The following is a 27,846-nucleotide window of genomic DNA, read 5'->3' on the forward strand; positions in this document are numbered from 1 at the left end:
GTACAAAGAAGAGAAAATCACCAGGGCCTCCACACTCACGTACTCTGCCAAAAATGGCTCTCGTCCCCTCCACTTCTCGCACAGCCGGGTGCCGTTTGTACTCAAAGTCCGTCCGAAAGAATCCCAAAGCACATCAGTAGCATCATCTCCAAGTCGGCACGATGACGATTGCCATCTGAGGTCTCGAATGAGGTGGTTGAGGAGGCAAGCCAAGGGAACCTTAAGGCATAGACGCAGGGGACGAGATGAGATTGTGAGTCAAGTTGTAGTGGAGGGTGGACTGCAAGTCCCAAGGGCAAAGAGGGCGAAGGCGAGAGGGAGTTGCCCTTGGGACATGGCACATTGCCATACAAGCTCTATGTATCTAATACCATGCCTTTTTAATCAAGGAAAGGATACTGTTCATTGCCTTCTTGTCGGACTGACTTAGTTTGGAGAGAGAGAGAGAGAGAGAGAGAGATGAGATGAGATGAGATGCCCTATGTGGACGGATGCTTAGGTAGATGTTTATAGTTGGTGTAGCCAGGCGCCTACCATTTTGACTACAGTTCCAACAAGTCTTTGCTCATTCAGGAGTAGTGGCCTGTATTGGAGCTAGAAACGGTGAACATAACAAACCAAAATGAATCAAAATGCAGGAGTGGCGATGATGGTAGTGGCAAGCTGGTAGATAACAGATTGATGTGGTAAATTGGGTGAGGGCTTGGCTAACCTCTATGTATGTGCGAGAAGAAGTGGCAAAGGCATGTGATGTTGTAGATTAGGGATTGTGATCATCTAGAAGCTTTTCAGAAGTAATGCCTCCTAGGCCTCTTACTCATCATCTGCGAGGAAGTCTATGCCTTGTCTTCACCACACTGCTAGTTTATGTCCATTGATCCAAAAGCAACTCCAAACTTGCACCTCCCAACCATTGGGATACATGCTCCATCACACGGTTGCAGATGACCTCCTCCCCCTATGCCTCAAACCATCCATTGGGTCTAAAGGAGTAGCTTGGCTCGTCTGGAGGAGCCAATAACTGCACCTTGCTATTTGGAGTATTGTGAATCACGAAGATTCCCATTTCCAATGGATGTGGGAACATCCCATGGCTTGCAACTCTCATGTAAGACGAAGGTCCACAATGATAAAATTCCTGTGGGACTAGCTGAGTGTGTTGCTCACAGGGAGGTTGCTAGTAGCTACTATTAGGGGTAGTGTGAGGGGGGGGCGCCAAGGAGGGTAGCTCTCTGAAGGTGCCCTCTTTTGTAGGGTTGTTGGGGAGGCACTTGGTCTCTGCCATGGGACACAGTGATGCTGAAGTTTGGTGAAGTCGTCCTTGTCCACTATAGGATGCGCCTCCATGTGGTGAGGGCGCTCTTGCTGGGCTTGCCCGAGACTTACACCCAAAGTGGACTGACTCTAAGGCTAGGTATAGAGGTCCCAGGCAATCTGCTCTCCCTCTCTCCTGCTAGTAGTAAAGGCAACTGTACATAGTATGATAGCCATCCAACCTCGATTGGCTAGCAATAAAGGCAGGCCCAATAGTGTGTGTGAGTGTGTGTTTTCCAGGCGCACATGCACGAAATGAATCACTCTCGATCTCTTTGAGAAAGACGCCATCATAACTTTGCAAGAGGGCCTTGCAGACACAGATGCATCATGCATGTGCTGTCGTACAAATTTCACAGCAAATGCTCAGCGTGCACCTGTAAGACTGGCTTTTTGCTTACAGATGCATCAAGTACAATGAAGTGAGATGAAAAATGTCAAAAAATAATGACCACGAGCAGTGCTATAAACAGCATTCATTACAGAAGAGATCTTGGCTGTGTTATGTTGATGCCTCACAGAAAATCTTGGTAACTGAATGTCGTCCACGCTTCCTGCAGAATATGCCCCCAAGTTTAGTCTGTTATATTTTGCATACTTACTTAGAGACTTACGAGGGGCTCCAGCATGTGTACCTGTAGTATGTCAAACACCCTCTCTGCAACATACTTCTGCTGTATCGTTGCACCCTTCTGCTGCATTTTGTCTGGATGCACAAACAGAGTAGCTTTTCTGTATGCCTTCTTGACAGCAGAGCCTTCAATTAAGTCTGTCAGAGGAATGGGCTGCCATCCACAACCTTGCCAAAGTACCTGTGGCATCACAACCAAGCACAAATAAGTGTTCCAGAGTAAGATAGTAGCTCTATATGCTACATATGTAAGAATAAATATGCTAATACTTTTGGACGTGAAAAGATGTGATAATATTGGTAGTGATAAAAAAATATCTGCCAATGCAAAGAGTTAGATAAATATCCTGACTACATTGGTTGCTAGAGATTGCACACTGTCCTTGTGGACCATACTCCCAAGAATGCATAACTTCTTGCAGTCATCCCCCTCGTGCTGATCTTCAGTTTTGGTAGGACTTCATTCCAGATCTGTGAGGCAACACACCCCTTCCAGAACAGATGCTTCAGTGTTGCTTCTGCACCACATCTTCTTTTACCGTCTGAGATACCTCTTTTCCACTTTTTCTTACCAGTAAACGCAGCACCAGTGACTACCCTCCAGGCAAACAGCCTATCTTTCAAGGGAATTCTCAATGATCAAATTCCTTTAAATTTTACCTCTAGCTGTGTCTGAGATATCCACTTCCCAGTCTTCCCTAACCTCCTCAAATCCAGCACTGCTCCCTCTTAAAGGATTCTTAATTACCTGTGGTAATAAGCTGTTTTGTATCCTTTCGCCTTCAATACAGAGAGGAGGGAGTGAATCATGCTTTGACTGTGACCTTCTTTGCTTCCACTGGATTACTGCATTCCTCACTACTTCCCATGCTATTTTATTGGCTTTTGACAGTTCCCAGCCCATATAGTCATTTTCTTCCAAAACTGGTCCGGTTGCTTGATCAAGCCAATGACTTACTTTGTGCAGTCCTTTTCACCACATGCTGTGCTCTTTTCCCCAGACTAGCTGCTATAGGTGCATAAGATTCCCATACCCAATAGACATTGTTTTAAGAATTGATTGCATTAAGACTGCCATACAGCTTTGCCTTTGATAAGATTCTTTTCCAAGACTCCAGTAGATCCGTCTGTAGCCCTTTGGCTTTAATTTCAAAGATCACTTTTGAGGTTAGTATCTCAGAGGGATCAATTCTCCATATTCTGCATAAATTACCTTCCTTTGCCTTAAGGATGTCCTCTAACATTTCTGCCTGGGAGTATTTCTCTCCCAGCATTTGCCAAGTCACTTTGCTCTCATACCATCAGCCTCAATTTGCAAATCCAACAAGTAAAGGCCACCATGCTCATTGGCCTTCTTGAGTTGACTAAGACTGATTGGGGCAGAGTACCTTAATTTCCCTCGTTTGCCCCAAAGAAATCATCCAATTAAGGAATCCAAAGACCTAGTGCATGCCTTGCTCCAACTGACTAGGGGCGGATAAAATCTAATAGCTGGATAGATGGACAGGTTTAGATCTGATTAGGGCAGATAAAATCTAATAGCTGGATAGATGGACAGGTTTAGAGTCTTCAGATTTACATGCATGGGCCAAGTGATACTCCAGCTGTTAATTTTTTCTTTGAGTTTGTTTAAGACCCTCAGATTTACATGCATGGGCCAAGTGATAGTTCTCCAGCTGCTAATTTTTTCTTTGAGTTTGTTTAAGACCCAACTGGTTCTGGCTTGCTCACTTACATCTCTTCCTATTGAAAAGCCGAGATACCTTACTACATTCCCCCTCTCCATTACTTCCCTGTCTAGCCCAGATTGTACACTTTCTTCTGTGATGCTAATAAGCTTTGATTTTTTCAGATCGACCTTCAGTCCTGCAGCTCTCTCTGAAATATCCAGAACCAATAATGCCTTTTTCAAGTTCTCTTTGTTAGCTTTTATTGCCATCATGAGATCATCTGCAAATTCCTGTCCCACTAATTGCTTTCTTCTACTTAAGCCCCTCCAAGCTGCCATCGGTACACACCCTCTCCAAGACACAAAATAAAGGGTGAGTTGCGAGTGCGAACAGGAGTAGGTTTAGAGGACAGCCCTGGTGCATTCCCCTGCATATAAAGATGGGATCTAGCAAGACTCGATTGGGAATTTTTAGCCAAGAACATTAGGAGATCAGAAATCTTCTCATGAAAACCAAGCTTGATCATAATGTGCCTAATGAAGCTCCAATTTACCTTATCGAGGCCTTTTCAATGTCCACTTGCAGCAGGACTTTTTTTTTTCCAAGTAAAATGTGACTGATTATATTACTCAAAAAAACTGATTACAACGGAGTGCTCATGCTCAACAGACTAGCTAGAGCTGATGAAAGTCACAAGTACATCATGTATACAAGCCTCTCAAGGAGGGGTCTGGGGGGGATGGGGGCAAGAAGCCATGGAGGGGGGTGTATATCACCATCTGGGGCTACCTGCTTGCATCACAAAAAATAGGTCTTGGCCGCCCCAAGTGCACAGGAAATGACACCAAAGCTCCTGACAAGCCTTGGACTCGCCTTGCACCTGATCCCATCGGCCGCGGAGGGAGTGGATGATGGAGGTCCAGAGCTCTGCTAAGGTCGCCTGTACTGAAAGTCTCTCTCCGCCGAAAGCCTCCTAACACCGCGCCTTCCAGATATGCCAACCAATAAGATTCCCTATGATCTCCCATACCTCAGAGCGGTCTGCTGTGGGCTCTAGTACCTGGTGGATGGGTAGAGCCTCTAAACCGACCATTGCGCATAACCCTGCCTTGATATAATGAATATCGTGTCCTGCATCCCGGCCTCATACAGAAGGTGATGGCCCTGGCTAACCGCCTGCTAGCAGAAAGCTCCCTATGAGATACATCCAAGGTTGGGTGCTATACACTGAAGAATCCGGCATGCTCCTCTCCACACGAGCTGCGCCGCCTCACACGACCAAAGGCAGTGCTTTGGGGTTTCCAGAGGTTGATGTGTATAGCGCTTACAACCTCCCTCCTGCATCTGGGCAAGCCAGCTTCCCATTGCTAAGCCCCCATGTGCCACCAGCCATAAAAAATACAATACCCTCCTTGGCCTCCAACTATCCCATAGGTGGCGCCAAAAGATCCGTCGGAAAGGCTCCGTGATGTTGTGCTCCACCCAATGCCTGCTACGTGACGGCACCCAATCCATTTCCTCCTGCATCAGTACGTGTTTGCCAATCCTGGCGGTGTACTCCAAGAACCTCGGTGGCTTCTTGGCGACCACAGTGGCCAGCCATAGCCACTCTCCCGGATCCCACTCCAGCTCATCAAGTGGCCTGCCCTCCCAGATCCAGAGGCGCCACTCCCTGAGCTCTTGTCAAAAGACAAAAGGATCCAGTCGCCATGTCTTCCCTTGAAGGCCAATCACCTGGATCCTCTTCCATGAAAGAACAACTATCCCCTCATCCTACTGCCCTCTGTCAAGAGCTAGACACCCCCCTCTTGTACGGTAAAGAAGGTCGTAGGTGGAGCGCCGCCCACTCTACCTGCCACCTGTAGGGGGAAGCTTGCTGGTGAAAACCTAGCAACCCTTACCTCCCCAGGCTCTATCGGCTCTCGTATCGGGGGAGCAAGCCACTCTTGAGGTATTGCTGTGTCTATCTCCCTTCTCCTCAACTCCACTCCTCTCTAGCAGCCTCATACTTGCTGCAGCACCTCCTCATCCACCATCCTGTACACCTCCCGCTATGTCCTGATGGTACGAGCCGGGCCAGCCTCTCAACCAGCCCACTGGATGTGGGGGCACTCGCCAATCTGTGCCCCTTTCCAATCCCTGACCTGGGGGTTTCAAATTACCAGCTAACGGTCTATCTCCTCTTGGTATCCTGGGAGGCTCTGGATTAGGGCCTTATGGAGGCCCTGCCACACGCGAAGCAAGCTGCATAGGAAAGGTGATCTGGGAGGGGTGATCTAGGCTGACGTGAAGATCCATCTTAGGGACGGCCTCCACTCATTGCCAAGCCTTGGTCTACAATCTTGGAGACCTCTTGCAATAGGATCTTCCAGGTCTGCCCTCTCGGTGCGAGGCCATGAACAACTAGCTTGCCCAAGAGGGCCATACTTTGATACTTTGGGTCTATGATCCCAAGCTCTCCCTTTGACCGATGCTGTATGATGATCGCCATGCCACATTGGCCCTGGAATCCCTAGAGCCGTCTGACCCAGACCAAAGGAAGTTTCGCACTAGGCGGCGAAGCTGCACTACGCAGGACGAGGAGAAGCACCAATATGAGGCGATGTATCAGGCCGTCACTAAAAGGACCTGGTTAACCACCAAGGCTCGGTCGGCTAGTGAGAGGCGAGCCGTGCTTCAGTAGGTCAGCTTCCTCCGAGTAGAATCGAGGACTGGAAAAAACTATTGGGCAAGAGTGATGTCAAGTCCCACCTGGAACCCTAGGTACCGAACGGTCTGCCCTCTGCTCACCCATCTAAATCCCAGGTGGATGTCCCACTCTGTGCTAGAGTCCGAGTCCGTGAGGGGGCCAATCGACTTTCGCCAGTTGATTTTCGCTCCCACTGTAGAACATAACACCTCAAGAGCCAACCTCGCTCTCTCCAGCATCAACTCATCGTCCTCTATGTAGAGTGCCGTATCATCTGCATACTCTAAGTCTAACAACTCAGTCTCCTCTCTCACTGGAATTTGGGAGTCCGTGTAATCTGCTCACACGTGACTTAAGAAGTGAGACATCGCCTCTGCAAAGAGTAGGAACAGGTACGGGGCTAGGGAGCACCCCTGCCAGACCGATCTCTCCAACCGAAACTCCTCCCCTCGCCTACCATCTATGAGAACCCTGCTAGTGGTTGATCTATAGAGTGCGGAGACCCTGCGAATCCAAGCTTGGGGGAAACCCAACCTCACCATGGTGGCCTCTAGGAAATCCTAGTCCACCCTGTCATAAGCTTTCTCGAAATCCAAGAGTAGTACGGCCAGTTTCTGCCCACTGTGCTAAGCCCACTCTGTCGCCTCAAAGAAGGTGAATACATTGTCGAGGATGCTCCTATCCGGGACAAAGCCTGTCTGTGTGTCAACGATGATATTTGGAAGCACGAGACATAGTTGCCTATCAATCATCTTTGCTAGTGCCTTATAGAACAATGACAATAAGGTGACCGGTCTCCACAAGGAAAGCTCCAACCGGTCTCCCCCTTTGGGGAGAAGACCGATAAGGCTTACCGAAAGGCTCGTTGGCATCTATCTTGAAGTGAAAATCTCCTGGAAGGCCATCAGTAGGTCCTTCACTACTTCCCAGTAGGTAGTGAAGAAGGCCTTAGAGAGGCCATCCTCTCCCAGTGGGCATTTCTGCCTGCCTTTGTATGGAAAGCTTCCTCTAGTTCCTTCTCTGTGAAGGGGGCTAGGAGGGAGCATCCGATCTCCTCTGTGACGAGGGACGGGATGTGATCCCAGACCTGTTGCCTACATTGCCGTCCTCTAGTTGAGGCTGTCTCCTGCTGGAAAAGGCGTCTGTAGTAGTCGGTGGCAATCTCCATCACCTCGTTTGGGCTAGAACGAGTCCTCCATACTGATCTCGAAGGCTACGTATCTGCTCTCCTGAGGTGCGAGACTGGTGCACAAAAACTCCCTACACATCATGTCTCCCTTCTGCGCCCAAAAAGCTGCTGAGGTGCGGAAAGAGAACTTTGAGTGCCTGCCCTCTAGACCAGCAATGGCTGCTCATGTGCGCACCTCCTGTAACTCTGAGTGCCTGCCCTCTAGACCAGCAATGGCTGCTCGTGTGCGCACCTCCTGTGTGTGGAGGGTAGGATCCCCTGGTGCCTCTTGTAATAATCTCTGCGTGGCTGCAAGGTCCCACCGGAGTGCTCTCTCCTCCTCCTAGCTCTGTTGCTTGGCCTGTATGGCTCTCTGTTGGTAGATTCTGCTCGACTCAGCTAGGACCTTAGCAACCTCCTCTACGATCTAGTCCCTCCTGCCCCACTCCTTGGTCCAAATCTGCTCTACTTGTCTCGTCACCTCCTCCCTCCTATAGATGGAGTCAGGGATCTGACAGGATCGTGTGTCTAGGACAGATGCTGGGTGATCTAGTGTTAGAAGAACCAGGCAATGATCAGACAACGTGGTGCCTGCCAACTGGCCAATGTGGCCTCCACGAGAGCCTCCCCACTCTCCCACATAAAACCTATCCAACCACTCCAACAGGACTCCATCTAGCCGCCTGTATCCCCAAGATAAGTCCAGCGACCTCTCCCTCCTGTGGAAGGTAGGGTCTCTCCAGGCATCGTGTGCTCCTATTGCCGAAAGACCTCCCATGCCTCCTGCTTCTCCCTGGCCATGCCCTGGTAGTTTTTGCCTCTGCCTTGCTGGTCCTCCAAAGCCTCCAAGTTGTTGAAGTCTCCTTCAACGATCCAGGAGTCCACCTCTGGGAGTCCATCCGCAATCTCCACCCAGAACCTGCTGCATGGCCTAGCCTCCGTAGGGGCATAGACATTGAGGACTCCAAGGCACGAGTCCTTAATATCCAATCTGATCCATAGAACCCTCCCTGGCACTATCGTCCCGTGGTCTTGTACACAGGCGGTGAGACTCGGGCCAATAGAGGTGCATACACCTTCACTCCTGCCGTGGGAACCTATGGTGTGCTCCCAGTAAGTGTGTGAGCTGCCCGAGAGTACCTTCCCTACCTGCTAGGCCTGGGTAGGAGTGAGCTTGTGATCCTATAGAAGTAAGATGTCGATCCGTCCAGCAAGGGCAAGCTGTAGCTCTTGCCAAACAATCAATTTCCTGGAACCACGTGCCCCACTGTAGTGGAGAATATTCACATTTCAGGATCCAAGGTGTAAACTCATGGGGAAACTTGCGACTAACCGAACATGCATTTGTTCAGTGTGGAGGCTGCCGATGAGGAGGAAAAACTATGGGGCATGCAGGTACGCTTTGCTGCAGGCCTGGATGGCAAACTCCAATCTCCCACGGTGGCCCTCGGCTGGACCATAGGGGTGATAGATGCTCCAAGTGGTACTATCAATGCATCTATCAGCCATGCCGAGAGTCGTGACTCTGTACACTGGTAAAAACAGGCTGCTTGTGCCAAGGGCCACTCGATTACATCCCTCGGAGCACTCCACTGTGGAGGGGCTCGAAAGATAATGCTCAAGTGTGGAACCTTGGCACCAGCCCACCAGTTAATGTCCATTATGCAACCAGGCCACTGCTATGCAAACAGTGCTAGTCCTTCTTCTCCCATCCACTGGGAGATGTGGTCCGCCACCTAACTCTTTAACTCCTCTATCTGTGTCGTCATCCAATCCCCTAAGTGAGAGGACTGAAGAAAAAAAACATAGTTTGGTCTATTCAAAGGTGCTAGTAGATGGACCTTGCCCCTCCTTGACTTATAAACCATGAAGATCCCCACCTCTAGAGGTAGTGGGAACTCGCCGCACTCCGCAACTCTCAGGTAGGACCATGGGCCATTGCGAAAGAACTCTTGTGACAACAACTGTGCCTGTCTCAGAAAGGTGTGACGGGCAGCAAGGGCAGATGAGCTGGTGGTTGTGTGGAAGGGGGAAAATTGTTGGTGCGAGGAGAATGTAGGCATGCGTGGCTCATCACATCCTGTGGAAGGAGGGGGGGTGGGTTTGGGGGGGATCACCTGAACCAGGTGCAGATCAGGGGGGGTGCTTGGCAGGGGAGGTGGTGGGGGGGAAGAGGATCGAGGGATGGTGGGATGGTCGGAGTTACGTGGCAGGTGTGGGGGGGGGGGGGGGGATCCTAGGAGGTGAAGGGGGGGTGGGTGTGGGGGCTGTGGGATCTCAGGTGAGATAGTCTGTGGTACGGGTGGTGGTTGTGGGGGATTGCGGTCCTGCTATATAGGGCGGGGGCCATGGAGTGCCTTGCCAAAGGGGAGTCACTCGCCCTCCTGCTCCCTGTTGTCGAGGCTGCATCTAAGGAGCTTGCTACGGCCCCCCCTATCGTCTCCCTCTTTGTCGTCTCTGGACCCGTGCGAAGCCATCAGTATCTACTTGCGGGCCTGTCGATGGGAGCCGCCTTGGCTCTGAAACGTGTACAATCTGCTGCCTGATGCCCAAAGTCGTGGCAACGCAAACACTACCCTAGTTGCCCAATCACAATGACCTATTGTCTAAAGGAGTGACCTCCTGCCTCAATCTCCAAAAACTTTGGTATACTCTTTGTGTCTTTCACGGCCACTCCTACCTTTGGGACTCCTCCAGCTGTCACTACATCCGCGAAGGAGGCAGGAAGAACTGTGCCAAAGAGCCATCCAAAGTCCTTCACTAAGTGGCGGTACTCTACCGCCAGTTCGGGGAAAAGTAAGGTGACTGGATGTCTGAGAAATCTATTGTGGAGCGGAAATGTCTCCATTATGAAGCCGCTATACCAGGGAACCATGTAGATGACCCCCTTCGTGGAGGCATAGGGCGAGCTCTCCACTAACTCATGAGCTGCATCCGCAGAGGTGAGTCGAACCATGAAGATCCCTTAGCCCATGAGGACTGCCTCCACAATTTGTGTTGTGCCAATGCGCAGCGTGGAGTGGAGACAATCCCGCAGCTGGGCCCTCAATGGGGAGTGTCCAACGACCTAACCAAAGATCGCTGTTTCTTTCAACTCCAGCTTTGTGGCACGGATGGCCAAGAGCTGTTCCTTAGAGAGGATGATGCGCAAGGTGTTTGACTGGGGGGCACTCGTAGAATGCGCCGGCGTCTCTAACCAGATGTTTCCATTGTGCGTCCCTGTTGGGAACCTACCTATCACGCTACTGTGCTATTGGGGGGGAGGGAAAATTTGCTGTTTTCAAACGGTGGGTCGCAAGCGATAAAGATAGTGCCACAGGGGGGGTGTGGACCACAGGTGATGGAGACAGTGCCACTGGCGGGGGCGACTGGGCCAATAGGCTATATACGTGGGGACAGGCATGGGTTGTAGGTGGGGGCAACGGCAATAGGCCCGGGGAGGAGGGGAGGCGACGCGTGTGGGGATACAAGCAAGGGGGGGCATAGGCAGGGGCGACGGCCACGGGCATAGGCGGCCGGGGGGGGGGGGGGGGGGTGGGGGGGGCAACCACAGGCGGGGCCACGGATGGGCCACAGACGACGGGCAAGGACAAGCGGGGTGGGCATGAGGAGTCAGTCAAGGGGCAACGGCCACAAGCACAGGCAGGGGGGACGACCACAGGCAAGGCCACGGATGGGCCATAGGCAACGGGCAAGGACAAGCAGGGTGGGCGTGAGGAGTCAATCGAGGGCGGGAGAGCAAGCACGCGTGACGAGTAGGGAGTTTTCCTTGATAAACTTTCTACTAGTAGCCAAGTTCATCTCATGCTCAATAGGATGCTGCTATGCATGTTGTGTGACACTAGCTGCAGTAGGACTACCATTCCCCAATGATAGCTACCCACTCCAAAGCAATGATCAATCATGACATTATGCGCACTCTCCAATACAGACTGCCCTTTGATGAAACCATATTGCTGTGGATTAATACACCTCTTTAGGATTGGGGTTAATCTGACTACAAGCAGTTTGGTAAGATTTTTGTATGTGAATTTGATAAGAATTTTCTATGTGAATCTGAGCACGGAGATGGGTTTCCAGGGCTAAGGTTTGTTATACTCTTGCTGCTTAGACACTAAAGCAATAATACTTTTACTCCATGAACTAGGCATCTCATAGTATAGTCATCCTAGATTCAGCTGATAAGTCTAGTGAGTGGATTAGATAATTGTGACCAAATATTTAGCATGAACCCAACAGTGAGCTCCACAAATCCTAGTGACTTGCCTCTCCCCGATCCCTTCAGAGCTTCTAATAGTTCTTAAAACTAGCCTTCCTCCTCGGATAGAGTGGTAATTAACCTGATTAAGCGCTAATTATAGCAATTGACAAATTCACAAAACTGAAATGCACACTTTACCATATAATCTTGAACATTGGACACCTTGTTGGCCCCAAAACTTATGCCCCTTGTGGTATTTCTTTAACTTTTATTGCAAATGGATGGAGTATAATAGAGATCCTTTGACCTCCTGCACTAATCCAAGTGCCTCTTGCTGTCAAAATTGACCACCAAGCCTTCAAACCAATTTGCCCCTTGGTTTGCTTCGGGATCTCGACCTTCACTTGCTCCTTAAAAGACACATTCAGCCCCAAATCTGATTTTGCTTGCCTAGCCTCTTGAATCTTCTTGACATTTCTCAATTTCAGCTGCTGGAATTCAAATCCTAGGCCCTCAATTCTGACCACGCATCCCAAAGTGGTTGTCAAACCCTAATTTCTACTGTAAATTAGGATTTATAGCAAAGATTGACTGAAATCTCTTTCTCTGATGGCTCAAACTGCTAGAAAATGCTGAGATAACTTGAGAGATAGTTGGGGGATGAGAGAGAATGCTGTAGAGGGAGAAATTTCAGAGTTTCATCACGAGAAATATTGAAAAACTATTGTTGCCCTGCTCAAACAGCAATGGAAGCTGTCACCTACAGCTTAGGGCCACCATATAGACTACTACCCCCTCCTGTATGTTGTCATCTGCACCAAAAGGATCTTGGGCTACTGTCACATGCTGTAGAATTGATCTTTGGTGGTTGCAAATCACATCCGCAACCTCTCCTTGCTCTCTAACAACCGCCTCCTCGCTCACAATGGCTGGAATAGACTTCCACAAACTCCTAAGAACATTTTTCTCACTTGTATGGGCAAGTTTTGCCAAGTGGCACCTTCTAATCCCATTATCCAGTATTTTTCAACTTATTAAATTAAATTTTAAAATATTAATTTTGAAAATAGATTTAATAATTATTCTAGTACTCAAAAAATTAATTTCACTAGCCAATAATTAAATCGGTGACGCCAATTTTTCTTCCAAGTAACCTTGAGCAGTTATTAACCCTTAGACTGGCATTAATTAATTAATTAATACTTAGTCTCTAATGTTACCACTGACATTAGTGGCATAAATTGGTCTGGGCTCAAATCTAACACCGGATACCACCTAGTGCATGTCATGCATAACTTATTACCACTTTTACCTCTGATATCCACTGCATCCTTGAGATCCATGGCCTTTTACCATGAAATAATTGCCATGTGTATCACATGCGCTAAACAACTTTGCACATTTGATTAATAACTTAATTAAATGTTATCAACAAGATTAAAGCATCTCAAAATTTCACGTCCCTGTGACAACCCTCCCCCTTGAAAACCTTGCAATCGTTCTCGATTACACTGTATTGTGCCAAAGGAAAAACATACTACACTGAAAGTTTCGTAAGGCATCGCAATCACAACATTAGCCACTATTGTCTAACCATACCATATGTCTAAACCTCCTGAAAATTTCCAGCCAACATATACATAACACAAAACTGAAAGCCAGTCCAAAATTGTTATTAGAAACACATTGGATGCATCCATAACTCATATTTCTCAACTGTTCTGACTTCACAACCATAATAAAGTATATTCTCAACAAACTGATCAAAAACTGAGCTGAAACTGATAAAAATTTGTCTCAAAATCGAGACAAAATTCATGCCAAACTAATCATAAGCTAATGCAAAAGTATAGTTTTAGTGTCCAGGTGAAACTCATACCCATCTGCATACATCTCACACTGACTAGTATAGTAAGTAGTGACCTCATGGCAAACATACAATCAACACAGTACCTCGGATACATGCTAGATACATCCGATATCCACTACATACAAGAGCTGTCCACAACTAGTAGAGTGGAAGTGCTACCTTCCCCTTGAGCATTAGGCAATACTCCGAACCCTTGCTTTGCTAAACCTAACTGAGCCGCCCAAACTAAAGTTGGCTCTAGCTGAAAAGCATCTAAGTAAAGTTGCAATAACTGAGGATGATCTGCCAAGTCATTCTCCATCCATTTTGAATCTATTGATGAAACAAAGCTAAAGCTCCACCAAGAAACATATGAAAACTTTAACTTTACTTGCCTTGAAACCTCCACTAGGTTATACGCATTTCTTCTCCTTAAGCATTGTGTTGCTTTATACTTTCACACTACTATAATTCCAACTTGACTAATATGCAACATTGCATCCAATTGATGAGCCCCTCTATTTCAGCATATGTATACACTTCCATTGTTGTATCCACTTTAGACACGATATCAGATTACAAGATCTATGTTCTTGTTGTTTGCTTTTGTTGATTTTAGGACATCCCCTACCTCCTACTGATCTAGCGACTGCTGCTTGCTGCCACTACCCTATTTGTCACCCTCTCAAGGCTGCATTTTTGCTCCAAGTGTCCGCGCTTCACTTTTGCTGCATTTAATGTAGGTCACCAACAACAGGTCACCATTTAATGCTGTCTAACCTATGTTTTTTACTTGCTGCACTTGCGTTTTTGCATCTACTGCTCCTAGAGGCTGGCCACATCATCTGTTGCCTTCTGACATTGTTTGGTGGCCGTTCTCGATTTTATGCAGTTGATTTTGTGTGATCAACTTGTGAATACTGCGAATGAACTCTCCTTTTGTGTAGTCTTTGCTGTTGGTTTGGTTGTCCTCTCTCTCTGTCCACCTTCTATTCTCTATCTTCCCTTCCTATCCTCCCCAGATGGCTCCTCCGTGCACTTCTACTGATGATAAGTTACATGGCCTTGACTATCTAACTTGGAGTGCTATCATGAAAGTCTCGTTCATACAAAAGCAGTTATGGTACATTGTTTGTGGAGCTATTCCCCATCCTTAGCATCCTTTTCCAATTCCAGAAGATTTTGATGAGGAAAATTGTGAGGAAGTTGTGCTAACATGGGATACAGATGATGCACGTGCCTATTCTGCTATTCTTCAATGTATTTCTAAGTTCTACTAGCCTACGTCTTGTAGGACATCTCCAAAAGTATATTCAAAGCTTCAAATGTTGTATGAGACACCTTTCACCATGCATGCAATAACACTTTTGACTTTTAGATTTCTAGGGAATCTTTTATTCCTATGGATAGCTCCAGTAGAAGAAGTTCGAGCCTAAGGACACTATTCAGTCATTTTTGCTCCATGTTACGCAGATACAAGACTAGCTTCAACACATGCAACCACTTTTCCAATGGCACATATTGTGGGGATGGTACTCTATAAGCTCCCCCTAGAGTTTTGATGGAGTGGCCAATGCTTTGAGGGTGTAGATATCCTCCACCCCTGTGAGTTCTATCCATATGTTCTCAATGTTGCTTGAGCATGAGACATCTTTGTGTCTACAGGGCAAGCTTTTGTCTCGTTACATAGGTTCTGGCGAGGCTCTTGTCACTTTAGAGAGTAGTGAGAGACAAAAGAAGTCGAAGGCTCAGTGTTATCACTGTGTTAAGAAAGGATACTTGTGGAAGGACTGTAGAGAGTTAGCAGCTTCAAGAAAGGAGGAGAAGAAGAAGTATGATCCGAACTCTTCTACTGAGTCATCCTTTTCCTCAAACTCCCATTCAAATCCTCCGACCCAATGAAGACCAAGGCACAAAAGGGATCCTCGTCTTCAGATCGAGGGAAGGGCTTGGTTGCCCCTTCCTTTGCTACTTTCTAGTATAGGTGATGCGGTCATTCCTCAGAACTCTTTAGTGCTAGAGAGGGAGTGTGAGAGGGTGGTGAGATGGAGTTGGTGAACCTCACCATACTGGTATACGAACGCACAAGTTCGAGAGAGATGTCCCTAACACAACATCTGAAGTCTCGTAGATACTAATGAGGGCCATGATCTCACTTCGCTAGATGATATGTACCATGTTTCCCAGCTCGGGGTGAGCCTTTTATCAATTTAGTAGTTGTTCCAATTGAAGTGAGTAGTTTTCTTTATTGCAACCACAATTGAGGTTCTAGACTCTCAAATTGGTTTAGTAATTTCTCACCATGAAGTACAACTTAGTGGCCTCTATATTATGACTCAATTCCTCTCCCATCCAATTGCCAAGAACTCTTGAGTTTCACAATTTCCGGGCTTTACTCGCTATATAGGAGCCTACGAGCAATGAGTGTACCTAGCATTTCCACTTTGGACATCTTGGGTATGACTCTCTATACGAGCTGTACCATGAAAAAAAAAGCATGAGATCTCTCTCTTTTTCTTCATGTTTTTTTATTAGCAAATTCCCTATAGATGGTGCCCCTGCTTTCCCTAAAGTTGTGTTGAATTCCCTACCTTATTCACATCCAATTTCTACCAAAAAAGCCCTCCTAAAGTCTCCAAAAGCATACATTAAGGCTAGGTAAAATTCTCCTAGTATAAAGTGTCCCACAAACATCTTAACTTAAGCAAGACCTACGTGAACTTGTCAAGTACATGAAGAAGACTTAAATCCCACTGAGCATATAAGTGATTTGTTAAATCTCCATGTCTAATCACCAGACTAAACTCCTCATACAAGCAACCCAACAAGTGTTACTAGGCATATAACTCCCCGTAACGGTGTTGGACTCTTTCGCTGTCTCATCCATTGAACATGATACCACAAGATAGACTCAACTCACCTCTACCAACTCCCCCTCTTAGAATGGAATCGTAGAGTATAGGAACCACCAAATAGTGATAAACATGGTGCACTCTATGTAACAAAGCTCCCCGACCACCTATGGACTAAGGTTGTTAACACATCAATGTACATCCTCAATACTGCAACGGTCCCTCAAAAGGCCCCCTTTGAAGCATTCTTTGGCACTCGGCCTTGCATCTCCCACTTCAGAGTCTTTGAGTGTCTACACACACATGCCTAAAGCTTGAGTGCATTGGGCTAAGAAAACCATTATGAAGCCTTTAAGAAGCGCCTTTTGGGTCCAATTGTGGGACAGCTTGCTGTTAATGCATGCCTCTTTCTTCATGTCATTGCTTGCTCATGCAGGGCTGCCTACTAGATTATTGCTTTGGGAAAAAGCAACAATTTGGATACTTGATGCCTTGGCCCCTAGGTAGTGGGTGAAGGCTGCAGAGATCTAGCTTTGGGACTGCACCAAGGTATAGTTGACTTAGAGAGGGTCTTCATTGCTTGAAAGAAGTTGAGATGCATCACTTCAAGGGCTTTCTATTGGCTTTCTATCAATTCAAGGGTCACCTATCTGCATCTTACCTTGGCACATTTGGGACACTCAACCTAGCTAATGCTCTGTAAGGACCAAACCTTAATGGTCATATTTAGGGCGTGCTTCGAAGCTGCATCATTCACTACCATTGCCCTATTAAATTAGGTAGTGTATTTCCACTCTTCTCAAGATAGTCTCTTTTCTTTTTTACAATCACAAGTTCTATGTATTTCATGTGCATATTGATGAGTTTCTTCAATTAAATCTATATTTGAGATTTCATCCTTTGTATTTTTAGTAAATTATATTCTATGTGGTCTAGTTCTGCTTCCTTACATCACTCTTAGTATGAAAACATGCATCTATGGTTTCCTTGTCTTGCTATGTGTGATATGCAAGCCGTATGGACCAAGAGAAAGCATGTGATCTGTATGTATGACTTACTAGGTGATCATGATTTTGCCTTTTGACCTAGGAGGAGGTTATGGAAGCATATTGCCGCAATTGATTGTTTGTTGACATACATGGATCTAGAGCATGGCTATGGCGGATGAAACACAAAGACAATGTTCATGATGACATAGATTAGATAGACCAATTGTTACTCAAGTAAATTAGGTTCCAAGATCAAAGCTTGGACTCATAAACACAATCTTGAGTATGACACTGACTATGACTGAAAGAACAAAGTACAATTATATTCATCATTGAATGATAAGAAGGTACATCACTTTATAGGCTCATGATGGTTTCCTTTTTCTCCACTGTGTATATGGGATTCAAGACATCTCTTCTTGGAGCATACATCATTTGTCATTTCTCAACAGCCCCCCTCAAATGATGAGTTCCTACACTTGCTGGCTTTTGCCCCCCCCCCCCCCCCCCCCCCCCCCCCCTTCATGATAACATGGCTTGGGAGACTAGCTCATAGGCAGCCTAGTCAAATTAAAGCTTGAAACTTTACATCTTTAGCAAGGGTTTTTTACAGAGCAAATCCACTAAGGGAAAAACATATGAAAGATACAATGAAATTTTTTTAAAGAATAATTTGTCAAAATTGTTGATGGTAGCGGAAGTATCTTCTTCTTCTTCTTCATTCATGAATTGGTTCTGGTGGTGATCATTCTGCATCTGCTGTGCTCTTTTCTTGTGGAAACATTCACTTGCTATATGGCCAGTCTTACCACAATGACATGTCATCCGATTTTTATTGTCAACGTTGAATCGTCGATCTCTTCCTTTGGGTCCAGCAACTCCTTTGGTGTATAAGAGATTTTCCCTAGATGATGGGATACCATCTTTTGCATTCTTGTTCTTATGTTTGTTCTCTTCATCAAGAAGAGAGTGCTCAATATCTTTAAGTGAGAGACTTGGAACATTACTTAGGGTGGACCAAGATTCTCATATGGATCCTTATTTACACCTGCAAGCAGTACGGCTATTGCTTCATCTTCATCAATATTCTTCTTAAGAGTTGCAAGTTGGGTTTTTAGGCTCTTGAACTTGTTAATGTGTATGGTCATAGAAGCACTATCTTTTATATTCAGTTTATAAAACTGCATGAGTAATTTCACCTTTGAATTCTTTGCTTGGTTACCAAACATCCTGTCATGTTCTTCCCAAGCAGTTCTAGCATCTTTAATGCTAGAGATATGATGTAGCACATCATCACTTAGTCCCCAGGTAATGATACCTAGTGCCTTGTTGTTCATTTTCTTCCATTCTTTGGTTTTTGGTGGAGCGACTCCAAGGATCCCACTTTTTGAATCTTATTTCCCGTCATCTGTATCACCTTCATCATCTTCAAATAGATCCCAAAGGTCTTTCCTTATGAGGTGGTATATGGTCTTTTCCTTCCAGGTATGGAAACCTTCTCCATTGAACTTTGCTATTTGCTCAAGCTCTGCCATGTTGATTAACCAGCAAAAGAGTTGTATTTCAATGTGTTAAGAGACACAAATGCTAGGTAGTGTGAAGACACTCTGTAGTATCAAGAGATACTATGTTTGGTCTTGAGCTTGAATCTTCTTCCTGCTTGATGGTGATTCTTGAGTTTGATTTCTTGCTTCCCTTCCTGATGTCTTTGCTGAAAACTGAGTTCAGACTTAGATCAAAGTGGAAGACACTTGAGTGAGCTGAGAGGAGTGAGAAAATGAGGAGTTTTATGGACTCTAGTGAAAATGAGCTATGGCTTCCTTTAGGGTTTCAACAAGATGACTAGTTTTTTCCTCCCTGTAGCTCGTGGAGATGATAATTTAACGAAAGATTTGGTGAGGAAGAAGCTTAGAGGGTAGGCTTCAAAAGCCCTAAGGTTGCAGGGTCAAATGCGGCACATATAGATGGCGCGAGCTGTACAACTAGCAGACGGCACACTTTGGGCAGCGAGCTGGAAAATTCGTAATGCCGAGCAGGGAAGAGGCCAATATCATGGTTTGATGTGCCGGCCTAAGGCGCCCTGAGCAGGAGAAGATTTTCCCAGTTCAAGGCATGAGTTATTTCTTTTTTTTTGGCTAGATCCAAGGCTCCAAGCAGGCAGGGTACTATTGGCTATGGCTGTCATAGAAGGTCAAGTGAAGATAGAGGTGAAAGATGAGACCTTCAGCTGAACTTGAGTTGAGCAATGATGGAGAGGAGCTGGTAGAACAGAGAAGGGAGCTGAGCAAAGATAAGCCATGCTCACCATGGCTTTGATACCATGTTGAAATGCATAGATCTAGAGCATGGCTATGGTGGATAGAACACAAAGACAATGTTCATGATGACATAGATTAGATAGACTAGCTGTTACTCATGTGAATTAGGTTCCAAGATGGAAGCTTGGACTCATAAATACAATCTTGAGTATGACACTGACTATGATTGAAAGGACAAAGCACAATTATATTCATCATTGAATGATAAGAAGGTACATCACTTTATAGGCTCATGATGGTTCCCTTTTTCTCCACTGTGCATATGGGATTCAGGATATCTCTTCTTGGAACATACATCATTTGTCATTTCTCAACATTGTTTAGGGTGAATTTGATATTTTAAAACCTAATGTTAATCACAGAGGTTCTAATGGTGGGTAACACATCCAAATTGAGCTTTTACACCTAAGGAACAAGCCTACCAAGTTTGGTTGCTAATTGAGTTAGTATGTGGAAGACACAAGGTTCAAAAGGTTGATGTTTGTAGTGGACTGCATGCAAGAAGGTTGTTGGGATCAATTGTAGGAAAGGTTCTGTCAGAAGTATAGTTACTCTTGCAAAGGAGCCCTATGGTGAGTGAGAGACGTTTAAGAGTTCTACATTTTAGAGCTACTTAGGGTTGTGGACACTTTTTGGATGACCACTTTCAGTCTACTACATTTCTCGTCTCTCTCACATATGAAGTGCTTATATATAGGCAGTGCCAGCCCCATTTTTCTTTCGCCATTAGACCCTCATCCACTAGGGAGCCCTTCCTAACATAGTCATGCATCAATCAGGAGCTCACCGCTCTTCGTTTTTGCCATCTACATGGTTTGCTTCTTGTTAATTGCCTTCATGGTTCATAACTAGACCCACATCCACTAGGGAGCCCTTCCTAACATAATCATGCATCACTCAAGAGCTCGCTGCTCTCAGCTTTTGCCATCTACATGGTTTGCTTCTTGTTAATTTCCTTCATGGGTCATAACTAGACATCTACTCCTACTACTTTTGTTCCCAACTTTAGCAAGGTATCAAAAGACCAAGGGCCTCTAACATGGTGGCACAGCTCCATTAAGAACAAATGAAGGAGAGCCCTTCTGTTTTCATTGATCACTGCTGCATCTACTGGATAGCAGATATTCAAGGTTCCAGAGGGCCATCTACATCATGAAGAGTCTGTGTTTCCAACGGCAGACATCTACAAACACCCTAGGTGGATCTATCTGAGAAGGGGCAGCTGCAAATTTTATCCACAAGCTAGCAGAACACCCTTGGCCTTGCCCCTTCCATACATTGAATCGAAATTGAAAGCAACCTCTATATTTGCCTTATCCAAGTGCATATGGATATAATCAATCAACTTCATGTTTATTGATTTAGTAGAATCTATCAGTAGAATCTATCTGAACCTTTAACCACCCTCTATATTTGCCTTATCCAAGTGCATATGATTATAATCAATCCAGCCTTAATGTTTATTAATTCACAAGAAATTCAATAGTGATATCCTCTTTGACAATTTTATATAACAGTAAACTTCATAAAAAATTATTGCAGGTATTACGTACATGCTGAAGATTGGAGAGTAGTGCCCGTATGTTTCCCTCCTTGCCCATTGCCCAGCGTTTAATTTGAAGATCTGCTGCCTCCACTGACTGCTGTCATTTACTATTTGCATCAGCATAAAAATTCATCACAGATTAATGCTTCTAAGTTGACAAAAAATTTAAGGCCACAGATGCTTACACTAGCCTAGACATTGCAATACCTCTCAATCTTGTCAGAATATGTTTTACTAACTCAACAAATCATCTCCCTCAGATGCTTACACTAGCTTAGATATTGCAATACCTCTCAATCATGTCAGAATATGTTTTACTAACTCAACAAATCATCTCCATCAAAAAATTTAAGGCCACAGATGCTTACACTAGCTTAGGCATTGCAATACCTCTCAATCTTGTCAGAATATGTTTTACTAACTCAACAAATCATCTCCCTCAAATTTTATCCCAAGGGAAAAGATTCACTATTACAAGATGTGTCTGGAATAATATACTGATAATCTGAGCTACCCCATGATATCCTGTGCAGAAGTAGTCACTCTTGGAATGAAAAGATAAGAGGAAATTCAGATGGACATGACACCCCAAACAATCCTTCATTGTTTTGAGTGCGATAAGTAAAAAAATAGACGGCATCAGGAAATCAAAAAATCTCATGGGCAGCCTTATTATTCTCACAGAGAAAAAGGATTGAGAAACAAGAAGCTGAGACAAACATGACACCCAAAAAAACCACCAATTGTATTGACTGTTGACAACAGAGAATATAGAAGTCAGCTCTATACTTCCAGCTTTGATTCTCGCAAAGCTCCGTTCTGTTGCATCCTTCATATTTTTTTCTGTGATCCATGGCACTCTCTAGGTGAACTGACTTCATCAAGCCAAATAACCTCCTAAATAGGTAAATGCACTCTACGAAGTGAGCTTTCTATGTGTGAATGGGGTTTCAAGAGAACCACCATGATTCATGTTGTATTAATGTCATAGAAGGTCACTATGAGACTTCCAAAAAATCAAACATATCATCTCATTTCCATTCAGGTCTCATACCATGACTTCTCCATGACTACTTCCTAGATTGGTGTTGTTTCTTGGGGCTTTTCAAAGTGGAGTCATAGACATCGACATAAGTGACCTACAAGACATGTCTGGAGGTCAAGTAGCTTGCCTTCTTTTGGAGATGGCATTCCCAACTTCTACCCTACATTTAGGCCTTTGTGTTGTCATGGTAATGGAAAAAGTGGGAAAAGTATACTGACTGTCGTACATACAACTAAAAAGGTGGCTAGGAGAAAAGCAGAAGTGTGGTGAACATCGGATGGCCATGCTTATTGATATGGTGAAAATGGCTGAAGGGCATCAATCCAATAGAATAGCAACTGCTCCAATTCTCACAACAGTAAACCACAATGGACTGTTATGGAGACACACACCGGTTGTTGCTATTGTAAAATCAAACAGGAGAGCAGTTTCTAATAATTAGGGCACAACAAAGTTGTTAATCGTATGTAGTGTAGGCAGGCATTTTGAAAATGGGAGGTTTCGTATAGGTTTCTAAATTAGGAAATAGTTTTGTAAAACTTCAGAAATGGCAAGAAACAAGTTTTGAACAAAACGTAATATCCTTCTGTAATCTAGGTACTCCTTTGATTGAACTTAGATCAAGATTTAAGAAACATTGATTGCTAAATTACATTTTGAAAGATCACCTTGGGGAGTAACTCATAGGCAGTCAGAGGTAGGAAACTGTAGGAAAAATGCCATAGAATCCCTCAAAGAGGATCTCTTTTTCAGGACTACCTGCAATTGGGCAATGGTCCACATGGTACTCTAAGGTGTTGACCATTCAGAAAAAATAAGAACGTATGCAAACGGGCATCCCGCCAAATGAAAAACTGTGCATTATATAGCATGCTTATCGTTTACCTCATTAAGCAGAGCATTATGAGCTTCCATTGCTCACCATGATCCCAAGCTGCTATTACACTCCATCAGTCATGACTAGTCAATGAATTATGATTCATAATCAAGCCAACTACCGCCGAATAGGGGACACGTAGGACGCATGTTTACTTTTCCAGCTTAGGACATTCATTTGGGTCAGCCACTCTAGGCCTCTCTATGTTCTCACATCTTGCATCTTCCACATAATGTATTGGCACCCCTGCCACAAGGACAATGGGTTATAGTGGAGACTAATTCTTGATTCACCCAGTCGCCAGGGACCATGAGAACTCGAAACTGGTGTGAAAAAGGGCCTCTAGTGCTCCCACCAGAAATTCTAATACAGCCCTTGAAAGTGCCTTGAGGTTGGCCTTTACTTCTACGTACATTGTTTTGTTTTGTTTTCCTTGCAGGAATCCAGTATTGGCAGTTGGGAGACTAATCATAAGTCTAACAGTAGTCATGCTTAGTGGCTTGGGGCATAATTTTGGCTTCCTTTAATTTTCTGCAGTGATCTAGATATTGTATATGGTAAAAGAATAATGGATGGCCTTTTTGGAGCTATCTTGTTTTGGCTCCTTGCTAGGAGTACCTATACTATATACACGTTGTGAGCCACTTTGATAGTTCTTCTTCACACGTTGCTGCAGCTGTAACAAGTCTTCTTTGTGCCACCTGCAAGGCATAAACAGTCTTCAGCCTCCACAGTTCCTGCAAAAATTTCAATTCCTCTGTATCATTGTCACTTATTGCTCAGCAAACCTTCCAAGTTCCACCAGGCACTAGGGTTTCAAGGGCTAATGTCAAATGTCCTAGCCCTTCAAAATTTATAAGATCTACTGCTCCAACTTTTCTCAAACTCTGGCTATTCGCTTTTTAAATCACATATCCTGATAGAGTTGCACTCCCTTTGCACTACTCCTTGCCTAAAAGGATAAAAGGGATTGAGTGGAGCTCAACCACAAATAAATGCACACAACAAAAGAAATGCTGTGTGTCTGTCTCAGTTATATGAAAACTGTGTCAAATGTTATGCCAGTTTACAAAACAAAAACGCAAACCCCAAAAACAAATAACCAGATAAGCACATCAAATGTTGAGTTTAGACAACTTTAGAGTCTTTTAAATTACTGAGAATTTACATACATGCAGTTTTCTGGCATACAAAATCGAAAGGAAGAGGATCATACAGGTTGATAGGTTTTTTGTGCCCATCAGTGTCGAAAGAAACAGCATACTGTAGCAAGCTCAGAGGGCAACAGTACCTGATCTGTAAGATTGGATGATGTACAGCTTGTTGGAGTAGTTCTGTCATTGGGTATCCTTTCAGGATGGCTGGATATTTGCTCCCCTGTCAAAGATTCCTTCATTTTTAAAACCTTGACAACTCCCATTGCACAGCTGTCAATTGCAGTCGCTTTTGGAACTGCAACAGAAACTGGCTTTGTGTCTGTCACAGAAGTGTATGTTGACATTCCAGTTGTAACAGCACTCACTTTCTCCTTTGCAGAGTCTTCAGCTTTGTCAGACTCCCTTCTTGCAACCACGTCATTTTTAGATGCTTCTAACAGTTCTACTGAGAAATCCTCTGAGATGACCACTGGGGCTTGTTGGACAGATCTCTCAGTTCTTAGCATGTCCTCTGATTCTACTGGAGTATTTTGGCTTGCATGATTGTTAACATCTCCTCTTTCTGTGACCATCTCAGTGCCCTCTCCACGTCCCTGTCCATCTTTAGACTGTGATGCATTCCGGTGCCTACTTGTCTGCTTTCTTAGCTCCTTCCAATGTAATCCTATCAATATGTCCTCATTAATATTCTTGGTCTCCTGCATGGTCTCGGGTAATGTTTTTTCACCAGCTTTCTCCTGATTAATTTTCCATGCAGTTTTCAACAGACCCTGTAACTTCTTATCATCAATTGTGCTTTTTACAAACCCTTGAGCTTTTCCCTTGTTTTCCAATAGCGAAACTTCACTTGTGTTCCTATCTTCTTTCTCAGGCAATAAATCTGAAACAGACTTTACCCATTCATCTATATACCCACACAAAGAATCTTTATCAACACTTTCCTTAACTTCATCTCGAGTGGTTGCAGGTACAAAAGGTGATGGAACATCTGCAGACTGGTAATTTTGAGGAATCTCACATACCCAATCCTTCCATGATTTAAATCTTATTGGTGAATCAAGTTTATATGAGGTTGTCACAGTTGCTTGCTTTTTTGGGCTCCCCATAGTCCAGTTTTTGGATTTCTGTTTTCCAGAAACAGCAGGTTCCACGTGTCTATCCATCCGTAGCTCTATGAAATCATCATGCAGCCCTGGCTCATCAATTGAAGATGCAGGAGTAAATATTGCAGAGATTGCAGAACCATCATTCGTAAAAGAACTACCCTGAAGCTTGCTTTCTGGATTCCAACCCTTCAAAGAAGGCTTTTCAATGGGTTCCATCCGGCTGGTCTTTGAATTCCTCTTGTCATCCTGACTAGCTGCCTCTTGTATGGCTGGAAACGAGTGAGAAGGACGCAAACTACCAGTCTGAGGAAAGCCACCATAAACATAATCTAACTCTGCATCAATCTCATTTCTGACAGGTCTCACACTGTTTCCTTTTCTGGTTCTGGCTAAGTTTTTCAAGTAATCCCAGCGACCTGCTCTAGGAGGAGAGGAGGGAACACTCAATATGACGGGATCAGCTTTTGAGATTATCCGTTGAGAATCCCCTGGTTTTCCTTTGTTGTCTTCAAGAGAAGAAAATGAAGGAAATCTTGTAGGCTTTCCAGCAGCAAGCCTGGTTTTTTCAAAAATGTACATTGTTGTTTTAGACTATTGATAAATCTGCATCAGTTCAATCACTTCAGCATGAAGCCATTATTGCTAAAGTGAAGATTCGCACACCCTCACTATAAAACATGCAGAATCCTATAAGTGATAAAATGAGAAACTGATTAGTCACCTGGCTTTCAGTGGACGTACAGAGCTGGTAACAAAAGCTTCATCATCTTGTGTGGAATAAAACATGGAATCGCCTGGATGAACTGGACTGTGGCGGTGAGAGAGTGATGGGGAACTTGTTTTTGACCTGATTGACCCCATCAAAGAGCCACTGGAAAGGTTCATCGCTGGTAAACCACGAAATATACTTCTATCGTTGAAATTGTCATCATAAGCCACACGTCTCTGTGAAATACCATTAGGATCATCTTCACCAAAGACAGGAAGCTCAAAGACAGGTAAAGATTCCCTCCGGAACGATGAAACTCTGGTTGGAACTCTGAGAGAGACATCAACTGCCACAGCTTGAGAAGCAAAGAGCGACGTGGCATACTTGGGGGGACCCCCAAACACATCATCGAAAGACACCCCAGACCTTGAAAATGACTCATCAAGAGTCTTCCCTAAGGATGATGGCGTATTTTTGAATGACAAGTCACCTTCATGAACTTCCTCTGCTAGATTGGGGCTGGCAAAAACTGATCCTCCACCTCCAATAGCATTCATGACAGGTAACTTGCTCTGTGGCGTGAGGCCATAGTCCCCGTGTATAAGACTGGAGAAATCTGCCATAGGATCCCTGACAAGAGTTGGCACAAGCCTAGATGCATGCTACAAAATGCTTCATTGTAAACAAACTTGTTGGAAGGTCAAAGAATAAGCGGAATCCGACAGAAACTTGCGCCCTTATGGCAGAAATGATCGATGAGAATTGCTGCGAAACAAGGATCGATGCTCCAGCTCATCAATGGAGGGTGAAAATTGTCTTGCATAATCAAATGGAGGACCACCTTGCTCTCAGCCACAAAATGCAGATTAGAGTATGCTCGAAGTCTTAAAGCAAGAACAGGCTGTACTCTTGTGTCTTGCAAAGTCGATGCAAACTGAATGGATCAGCGAGCAATCGAAGTTGAACATGTATCCCAGCGCTTAAGCTTCAGGATGAGTTTCTCGCAGGTGCAGATGGGATGCAGATTCAAACAGTATCAGATACCGCAAGGGGTCTGTCACGTGTGTATCCTTGACGAAGATGAAGCCAACCGATCATGCGTCTACTTGTGATGCAGATTCAAAAAGTATCGTATACCGCAAGGGAACTGTAACATGTGCAACTATGACAAAGGTGAAGCCAAGTGATCATGAGTCGAATCAGGACTGAAGAAGGCTCTCTCTCTCTCTCTCTCTCTCTCTCTCTCTCTCTCTCGCTGTCAGCTCCAGCCTCCGATATCAGCGTACACTGGTACTGCAAGCTGAGTCGAATCAAGACTGAAGAGGCTCTCTCTCTCTCTCTCTCTCGGCCAACTAATATCAGCGTACACTGGTACTGCGAGCTGGTTCGACGCAGAGCCTGAAACCCTAACAAAAGCCTGCTGAGAGAGACTGAGTCTCTCAGTCAGATTGCCCTGCAGCACTCCCCATCACATGTTCGCCTTGTTCAGCATTCTACACTTGGCTCACATTGCACGTGCTGACACGTGGCGCGCTGGAGATTCTCCGTGGGATTCCGACCCGCCATGGAGCCTTGGAGGACACGTTCACATGCGCGCTCGCGCCTCTCGAGATAAGGCGGGTCCCGAGACCACCGCCATTTGGGAAAATGACGTGCTCCTGCTCTCTCTCTCTCTCTCTCTCTCTCTCTCGGGAGTCGGTTTCCTTAGCACTTTCCTTTTTAGAT

General features: G+C 45.1%; 1 protein-coding gene across 2 annotated transcripts; it reads right to left on the reverse strand.

Moving 5' to 3' along the window:
- Positions 1-27,766, reverse strand: LOC148027101 (uncharacterized). Of its 2 annotated transcripts, none has more exons than XM_087691635.1 (5): positions 26,134-27,766; positions 24,441-25,968; positions 21,235-21,324; positions 1,950-2,126; positions 1-1,868 (listed from the first exon to the last, which is right to left on the reverse strand). In XM_087691635.1, exons 1-5 carry the CDS (start codon positions 26,742-26,744, stop codon positions 1,830-1,832), a joined length of 2,445 nt encoding a protein of 814 aa, XP_087547761.1. In that variant the 5' UTR covers positions 26,745-27,766; the 3' UTR covers positions 1-1,829. The 2 variants fall into 2 exon arrangements, with proteins under 2 accessions (XP_087547761.1, XP_087547762.1); XM_087691636.1 differs by having other exon boundaries at positions 5-1,868; positions 21,235-21,321; positions 26,134-27,765.
- Between the last annotated feature and the right edge of the window lie 80 nt (positions 27,767-27,846).

Source organism: Lygodium microphyllum, chromosome 13 (genome assembly GCF_053477565.2).
Source record: "Lygodium microphyllum isolate KBCC chromosome 13, Lygodium_microphyllum_v1.1.10, whole genome shotgun sequence".
Classification (NCBI taxonomy): domain Eukaryota; kingdom Viridiplantae; phylum Streptophyta; class Polypodiopsida; order Schizaeales; family Lygodiaceae; genus Lygodium; species Lygodium microphyllum.